Raw genomic sequence first — 8764 nt, 5'->3', positions numbered from 1 at the left:
GCTGAGCCTTCCCCCACTGAAGGCCATCATCCCCTCCTCCTCCTCACCAACAGGCACCACCCACCTGCTGAGCTGGACTCGGCATGACCTTGGGATCAAACAGCTCTGCAGATACTGCTGACTCCACCAGGCCACCCACCTCCTCCCTGCTCCTCTGAGGAGGTCTCTTCTTCCTAAATCCAGCCTTAAAATCTGGGAAGCTTTGGGGGTACCCAGAATTAATTTGTAGGTGAGCTCAGAGGTAGATTTAGGGCTCTTTTCTGACCCCCAAGCAAGGAACAAAACCTGCCCTTCCCCACACCCAGGGCTCCTAAAGCTCAGGAGCAAGAGGAAAAGCCAGCCCAGGTTTCAGAGCAAACCCTTGCCCAGCCTTGTGCCACTGAAGGATGTTTTATTAATTTTTGCTGCAGAGAGGGGGAGAGCTCTTGAACACAAACAAGGAGCACCTGAATTAATGCTGAGCCCACTATAATATCCAGGAGCTGCAGGATCAGCTCCTTTATCAACCTTTAACAACAAAATAACTTGCTGTTATTCAGCAGTAATGAAAGCAGAGCTATTCTGGCTGCAGATAACACCAGGACTGAGGGGGAGCAGCTTTATGAGAGCATCAGCTTCGTAAATCAGAACTGCTCTCCACAATAATGGTGCACAAATTACTAAACCCGAGAGAAAAATCACCCTGCCCAGTGCAAGCCATGCCCTACTGGAGCAGAAGCACCAGGAGCCAGTGCTGGATCTCTGGCCAGAGCTGGAAAAACAATTTTACAGGGCCAGGGAGGAGTCCAAGGGCTGCAGCTGGAGGAGGTGTCCTGATCCAGCCACTGGTTTAAAACAGCAGAATTTCCTCCTTTAAGTGGCTCACTGGTCAGAGAAGGTCTTTGAAACATCACAGTAATCCAAAAGGAAGAGTCACAGCAGAGCACAAGGAAAAGGCACACAGAGCAAGGAGAAACCACAACAGAGCTGCTTTGGACAGGCAGGACAAGCTCTAATTAAACAGACATTAGGATCCCTGATTAACATCCCTGATCCCAGCAGGTCTGGAGCCAGGACACCTCCATTCTTACACCCACTTTCAAACTCCCTGGGATTTTGAACTCCCACTCCTTCCTGCAGCCCACAGGGACTGGGAGATAAACAAAACCTCGGGGCAGCTCAACTCCTCACTCCCCTTAGAGGGTTTATACTCCTTTGAGGCCTTGCCTGCTGTGTGGATTAAGCACAACCAGCACCACAGACATTTCTGAGTTGGCCTGGTCCCTCCTGGCTAAACCAGACTGAAGGCTGAGCTCACCCATCCCACCAGCCCTGCTGCAGGGTGCCACAGCTCATTGCAGCATCGGAACTCTGTCAGTCCCAAGGGATTCCCACACAAACCCAGCTCCAGGCAGTGGTGCCAGACAGCCCCAGGCATGCCCTGAGCAAGGGATCCAACCCTGAATTACTCCCATTCCCTCACCCCCACGTGGAGGAGGTGCTGCTCTTTGCAGCCTCAGATTCTGTGACTTGATCCAGACAGCAGAGCCAACCCTGGCCAGGCTCAGGTCTCCCCACAGCTCTGGGTTGAATTCAGGCACTTCTTGTCTTTCCAGCTCCCAAAATCCCTGTTTCCTCAGAGGATCCTTCCTGGGATCCATGTGGAGGGAGAAGGTTCTGTGAACAACTCCCAGGCCAAGCAGACAAAACACAAATTGAAAACCTGTAAGTGTTCATTGAACAACACAGCTGCTGTGTTAAATCCCTGGGTTATTCCAAGGGGTTATTTTGGTGGTTTTGGGGATGCCAGAAGGGAGGGAGTTTCCCTGGAGGCACCAGGCAGCCCAGGGCTATCCAGGGAGCAGCCTGGGTGCCCAAGCTCAGGGATTGCCCCATGGAGGCACCAAACCTCACTCTGCACCTTCCCTCCCTGCCCATCACACATTGCAGCATTCCCAGAGCCATCCCCTCCCAGGCAACCTGAGAAATTCCCTAGAGGAAAATTCCAGAAAAGTCCCCCCCCCCACACCCTGTCCATGCCAGCTCCAGGTACTGACAGGCAATTGCAGCCAAATTCACATGGAAAAATAGGGGGACTTTATTACAAACTTCAGAAAAAGGAATCAAACAACATGAACACAGCATTGAACTGGACAAGTTCCACAGGGACATGGCTGGCCCAGGGAATCAGGCAGCCCCAGGAGGTCCAGGTGCACAGCTCAGGCTTCCTAGTTTTCCTGAAAAACAGGAGATTTTGTCCATAGCACTGCCTGTCCTCACTGCCACAGCCTACAAACCAACCCCACTGCACCTCTCCTCACCCTGCACTTCCCTGCAAGCCAGGCAGGGCAGCAGCTTCCTGGGAATTCAGAGGGGATCCAGCAGTGCTTTGGGACCAGAGCACTGAGGGACCCTGTGGGAAGTTTGTGGTGAAGAATTTCCCAAAAATCCTCCCAAGTGCAAAATGTCTGGGCCAGGGAGTCACAAGGGGCTCATGGCACCCTGCTGGCAGTGGCCCTGGGTCAGAGGTGCCACAGGGGGCTCAGGTGGCACTGCTGTCACACACTGGTGACAGTGGCCAGGCACACCCAGCATCACTGAGGCTGTGTCCCTGCACAGGGACTAGAGCTCATCCAAGCCTTTCCCGTGGCAGCAGAGGGGTGCAGATCTTTGTGACAAAGGCTCAGAGCCTGGGGACATCCAGGGGACTTGGGACACCTCCCCTGCTGTGCACTCAGAGTGTGGCATTGTCCCAGGAGTCCTTACCCCATCCTGGGACGAGCTGGTGTCACAGGCTGTGTCAGTGTCCTGCTCACTGCTCCCAGAGGCTCCTGGCTGCCAGGCATCACTGCTGGCCACATCTGGAGCATCTTCCCCACTGCTGGCCACAGCTGGATCCTCTGCTCCTGGCTCTGGGGGCAGCGCTGAGCCCTGGGGTTGTGTGGCACAGGGACACAGTCAGAGCTCAGCTCCGGGAGGGGCAGCACAAAATCCATGAGGGATTAATGGAATTCAGCTCAGAGCAGCTCCCTCCTCCTGCAGCCAAGGACTGAGGGACATCCTCACAGCCCAGGAGTGACTGCTGTCCCCAGGAATGGAGCAGAACACTCACCTGGGCACCCGAGGGCTCCAGCATGGTGATCTCACCCTGCTCCTCCAGCTCCAGGTCAGTGTCATTGTGGGACTGATATTCATCACTGTCTGACTCCAGCTCTATGGGCTGCAGAGGAAACAGGCAGAGGGATGGCCTGAGAAAGGGACATTCTGAGGAAGGACACAACCATCCCATTCCCAAGGGAGCCACAGCCAAGGGTGACAGAGACTCTGCTGTGCAGGGACATAACCAAAGGGAAACCTCAGTGTTCTGGACCAGTGACTCCTTTCAGACAGTGCTGGGGTGATGTCCAGGTGCTCCTTGGACACCCTCAAAGCGTGGAGAGGGAAGGAAACCTCTTCAGGCTCCTCCTTGGCACACTCCCAGAGTGTCCCAGGCTCACACAGAGGCCAAACCATGTCAGAACTGCTCAGCAGCCACATCTCACCTCATACGTGAGGTCCTCAGAGTCATCCTCTGGCAGATCCCTCTCCAGCATCACAAACCAGGACTCGTGCTTCTCCATAGCCACATCATCCCTCTTCCTCTTGCTGGCCTTGCTGGATGGGTTGACCAGAGCCTCCCGGACCTCTGCAGGGATTCCCAGCAGAAACACATCTGGGTTGAATTCAGGCACTTCCTGATCCCAACCTGCCATTCCAGACCCCAAAAATCCCCGTTTCCTCAGAGGATCCATCTGGAGGGAAAAGGTTCTCTGCACAACTCCCAGGCAAAGCAGACAAAACACAAATTGAAAACCTGTAAGTGTTCCCTGAGCTTTTCCCAGGTCCCTGCAGGAATCCCGTGCTGTCCCCAGGTGTGCCAGGAGGCCCCAGCTCTTACCCTTGGACATGTTGCTGTGGCCCCAGTTGGCTGGCAGGTAGCCCAGCAAGTTCTGGATGCTGCTGGGAGTCACGGAGAGCAGAAGGCGCACGAGTTTCCCTCGGCGCTTCCTGGCGAGGAGCCCAGGTCTTGCAGGGGACTGGGATGGGGGGTAGAACTTGCTCCTGAGGGTGTCCACAGGGAGCACCAACCCAATCCAGATGGATGCTTTCTGCAGGAGCTTCAGCTGCAAAGAGAGATCCATCAGCACATGGGAGAACCTGCAGGTGTTTAAAGGCCTCAGGGAAAGCCTTAAACTCTGCTCTGTCCCTGTGTGGAGCTGACATTGGGACCAACTTCAGCCAAAGAAAACAGGACCTGTTGGATTGTACTTCATTCCCAAAACCCTCCCAGTTCTGGTCCAGAGAGGGAGAGAAATGTGGGTGCTGCAGCCACCAACAGCAGAAGGGGAGCAAGGCCAGGCCAGGCCAGGCAGAGGAGAAAAGCTGGGATAGAGAGAACAAATCACGGAATTGTTTGGGTTGGAAGGAACCTTAAGGATTTATTCCACTCCCTGCCATGACAGGGACACCTTCCACTGCCCCAGGTTGCTCCAAGCCCTGTCCAACCTGGCCCTGGACACTGCCAGGGATCCAGAGACAGCCACAGCTGCTCTGGGCAACCTGTGCCAGGGCCTCCCCACCCTCACAGCCAGCAATTCCTTCCTAATATCTAAAAATGTGAAAGCCTGGGGGAATAAAAGAGAATATCTGGCAGAAAAACCCCCCAAAAAAATGCCAGTGTTGAGGTTTTAACCACCTCCTCCCTGCCCTCAGCCTCACTCACCGGGTACCTGACCAAGCTGAGCTGAAGGATCTGGCCCAGGAGCCTGCTGGAGAAGGAATCACTGCAGGAAGGTGGCCTCACCTGGACAGAGGGAGAGAAAAGTCAGAGCCTCCAGCCCAGCCTGGGAGTGTCCCCAGCAGAAGGCACCCCTGGGGCACTGACCTGCTCTGGGATGGGCTGTGGCTGCTGCTCCATGGAGCTCAGATGGGACACAAACCTGGCTTAGCCCCCGCTGCAGTCCTCAGGGTATTTATAGGTCCTGACCCAACTGCTCCTCGTTTCCCTGATGAGCTGCTGGCTCTGCTCATTGGTGGGGCAGCCCAGAGCCCTCAGCTGGGGGCTCCTCTGCTATCAGCACTGCGGGCTCAACTAACTCCTCTCAATTAGGGCTCATTTTCTCTCAGTTTGAGGTCTCCCCCTGGGGGGTTGCCAAGGCTCTGATTTGGGATCTCTCCCCTCTCCCTGTGCTGGTGCAAAGAGCTGAAGGTGATGAGCTGCCAGGACCTGCCCTGCTGGGCACAGGGATGGGAGGAGGGACCTGCATCCCCCTGCTCTGTGCCTGCGGGGAGATGGAGCTGCTTTTCCTTTCTGCATCATTTCCCGAGCAGGATCCACCCAAAACCCCCCGTTATCCCCCTGATAGTGGCAGAGCTTCCTTAGCTGGGGGAGAGTGACAGGAAACCTCTCCTAGCTCTGCCCCTGGCCTGCTGCACAGGGGGAAAGGGGAAGATGGAGAGTTCCTTCCTTCCTTCCTTCCTTCCTTCCTTCCTTCCTTCCTTCCTTCCTTCCTTCCTTCCTTCCTTCCTTCCTTCCTTCCTTCCTTCCTTCCTTCCTTCCTTCCTACCTACCTACCTACCTACCTACCTACCTACCTACCTACCTACCTACCTACCTACAAAAATCCCACCTGCTGCTCCTGCTCTGTCCCTCTGCTTCCTCCCACTCACCCTCCTCATCCTCCCCCCTGCACGATCACGAAGCCTCTTCCCCCTGCCCTGGGCACTACCTGGGGCTGTTCCCCTCTCTCCCAGCCCAGCGGGATGGGAACCCAGGGATGCTGGAAGAAAGGAGCCAGAGAGAACCAGCACAGAGCCCCGGCGGGGGTGGGAGGAGGAACTCGGGGGTGCAGCGGTTGGAGCTGCCGCTTCCTCTGGGGAATAGCGTGGGACGAAGCTTTTCCCGACGGGAGCTTTGCTAGACAGAGCTGAAGTGTTTGTCTGCCGCTCCCGCTGCCCCTTCCCCCCGATGCCCACGGCTGGTGACTCATCCCGCGCCTCAGCCGCTCGCCCAGCGCTTCCCCTCTCTGCTGCCTCGTGGGTGACAGAGCCGGTGGCCCTGCGCGACAGCGGCGGCGCCGTGTCCTCACCTGTCCCCTCCACCCGCCTGCCCCGTGCCCGGGCGGCCGCTGGACCTGGCAGGGAGCTGGCAGTGGCGTCACCGCGCGTCACCACCCGGGGCTGGCGGAGCATAAATGGCCAGCGCTGCCCAGGGAGCCCCCGGGCCACCATGTCCCTGTGGCAGGGCCCGCTCTGTCCCCCCGCGCTGCAGGGCAAGAGCTCCAGCGAGATCTTCTTCCACGTGGTGACCCCCGACCGCATCCCGCAGTTTATTATCCCGTCCCTGGACATCCACAGGAAGCAGAGATGCTCAGGCAAGGGGACGGGGCAGCTGGAGGGGACAGCCTGGAGGGGCAGCTCGGAGCCGGCGGTGGAGGATGAGCACAGCTCCAACTTATCCTGTTTGAACCCATCCTGCTCTACAGCAGACCCCACAGCCTGGGCAGCTCTGTCCCTGCCCCATCTCCCCAAGGTCACCACCCCGTATGGCTTTGTCACCCTGGGGCGGAGCCCGCAGGTCACCAGGGAGGAGGCGTTTTTCCACTCGGGCTCCGGCCACCCTCGGGGTCCCGCTGCGGGGACACGTCCCGGCTGGCAGGAGGATCCCGGCATCCTTGAGGGACACTCCGGGATGGGAGGAAGCCGGAGGGACCCCAAGCAGCCCCGTGGCAGCGGTGACAAGGATGATGGAAGCAGCCCGACCCCAGCAGGGCTCCCCCTGCCCAGACGTGCCAGAGACATCCAGAGAACAGAGGCTCTGGAAAGCCCAGAGGCGGAGAAGAGGCACAGGAGGCTCCTGGTCGTGGGCTGTCCCAGGAGCAGCTCCAGCCTGGAGCTCCCCGAGGCGACAGCCAGGAAGAACTTGTTCCAGAGGATCCTCAGGAGGCACCTGCTGCCCCCGCGGCACCTCAAGCCGGGGGATTTCACTCTCCCCTGATCCTGCGAAGCTCTGAGGAGCTCAGGTTCCCTAAAGACCTGGGGAAAGGGACTACTGTGAATGCCTCAGAGCGCTGAGGAGCACGGTGTCACCTTCCCTGGGGGGACAGCCCCGAGGTGACAATGGGCACGGCTGGGGAGGGACACAGCAGCGCTGGGGGGCAGAGGGGCTGTGGGTTTGGGACTGTTCTGAGTGGGAATAAAAGTGAAAACATTCCATCTGAGTGTCGTCCTCTCCTTTTTCTCACCTGTGCCAGCGTTCAGGTGTCACCAGGGTGTTTTGGTGACCCCAACACCCTCTCCTGTTGCACCCCCAGGCTCAGAGCAGGCTCTTCATGGGCTGACATTACTGAAATGCAGAGCAGGGGCCACTCTGAGCCCCAGGAGCTGCAGCAGGCCAGGAAACAAGAGTGGTCACATCCACTTCATGGCCACTTCCCAGCTCTGTGGCCATAATTTGGGGTGTTTGAACATGTCAGGGTCCCTGTCCCAGTCATGCAGAGGAACCCCTGCTCCAGACACAGCAGCTGTCCTGAAACAGTGACCCCTCACCATTCCAGAGGGTGCAGTTTCCAACTGCTCCCAACCAGCTGTGATAAGCACTTTATTGACTGTTCCCTCATAAATGGCTTTTTTTTTTGCTTTTATTGAGCAGCAGAACCTGCAGTGCCAGAATTAAAGAGGTCACGGTCAGTAGCTTTTTGGGGCAGCTGAAGCAGAGTGTCCCTGGGTCAGCAGTGCTGGGCTGCTGCCACCTTCCCTGCCAGGCTCTGGTTGTCCAGGAGGATCCCTGAGAGGTGGGATGGGAGGGCTGATCCCAGTCTGGGAGTGCTGGGAGACACTGAGCTCCCTGTGATGCCTGGAATAGCTTATCTAAACCAGAGGCCAGACAAGGTTAAGAGAATAAAAGCAGTTCTATTGATTGAAGGCCTTCAGGTGCATTCAGGGCACTCACAGCCCACCCAGGACTACACCCAAAATGGACAGCAGGTCATGAGTTTTTCTTATTTTATAAGTTTTGTCCATTTGCATATCAAAATTTAATCCTCCAATTACAGCTTCAGGTAATGAAATCAATTACTCCAAGTTTGCTCCCCCAGTTCACTGCTGTTTACATATCTTGGGGCCTGAGACAGTGAGGTGTCCTTGAGTTTGGAGCTTAGAGAGGAATTGTTTTGTCTAAAAATGAGAAAACAGCAGCTTAGCACCCTGTATGGAGTTTAGAGTTATACACTAGAGAATCACAGGATTACAGATACATGAAAAATATAGAAGCTAAAATCCCAAGGCATCACCTGCACGAGCAGCAATCAGGATTTGCAGCCAGGCCATTAACCAGCCAGTTCATTAACCTGATGTGCTTCCCACACTGGCTGTGTCACCCTGGCCACATCCTGCTCCTTGTTTTCCCCATCTCCTCGGTCTGCTTCCACTCTCAGCTCTCTGTTGGAGCTGCTGCTTCCAAGGGAGCTTTTCCCTGAGTGTCTGAGCAACAGGGATGAGCAGGAAGTGGCCTGGAGTCCTCTCTGCTCCAGATGGGGCTGTGTGGGAGCACAGCACCCAGAGGATCCATCCCAGTGCTGGTGGAGGGGTGGGAGCTGCTCAGACGTGTCCCTTTGCATGGCTCCTGGCCTGGCTGGCTGTGGCTCCAGCACAGCAGGATGTGGCAGCCAGCACTGCTGGAAGGGGCATTGGGATCAGGGATGTGACAGAAAATCCACTCCCTGGTTATTCTGAGGAGCACTGGCAC

The 8764-nt window shown here is 56.7% G+C and overlaps 2 protein-coding genes across 3 annotated transcripts; one reads left to right on the top strand and one right to left on the bottom strand.

Moving 5' to 3' along the window:
- Positions 1–2053: 2053 nt before the first annotated feature.
- Positions 2054–5032, bottom strand: LOC146426286 (uncharacterized). 2 transcript variants are annotated; one of them, XM_085040479.1, is made up of 7 exons: positions 4904–5032; positions 4742–4822; positions 3917–4142; positions 3522–3664; positions 3092–3199; positions 2746–2910; positions 2054–2216 (listed from the first exon to the last, which is right to left on the bottom strand). In XM_085040479.1, the coding sequence occupies exons 1-7, from the start codon at positions 4934–4936 to the stop codon at positions 2208–2210; spliced, it is 765 nt and encodes a 254-aa protein (XP_084896605.1). In that variant the 5' UTR covers positions 4937–5032; the 3' UTR covers positions 2054–2207. The 2 variants fall into 2 exon arrangements, with proteins under 2 accessions (XP_084896605.1, XP_084896604.1); XM_085040478.1 differs by lacking the exon at positions 2054–2216 and adding an exon at positions 2282–2392.
- Positions 5033–5722: 690 nt separating this feature from the next.
- Positions 5723–7245, top strand: LOC146426285 (uncharacterized). Its single transcript, XM_085040477.1, has one exon. The coding sequence runs from the start codon at positions 5987–5989 to the stop codon at positions 7013–7015; it is 1029 nt and encodes a 342-aa protein (XP_084896603.1). The 5' UTR covers positions 5723–5986; the 3' UTR covers positions 7016–7245.
- The last annotated feature ends 1519 nt before the right edge of the window (positions 7246–8764 follow it).

This window comes from Lichenostomus cassidix, chromosome 28, assembly GCF_008360975.1.
Source record: "Lichenostomus cassidix isolate B80296 chromosome 28, HeHo_3.0, whole genome shotgun sequence".
Lineage (NCBI taxonomy): Eukaryota > Metazoa > Chordata > Aves > Passeriformes > Meliphagidae > Lichenostomus > Lichenostomus cassidix.
Note: the sequence above shows the minus strand (reverse complement) of the source record. Positions and strands in the feature narration are given on the sequence as shown.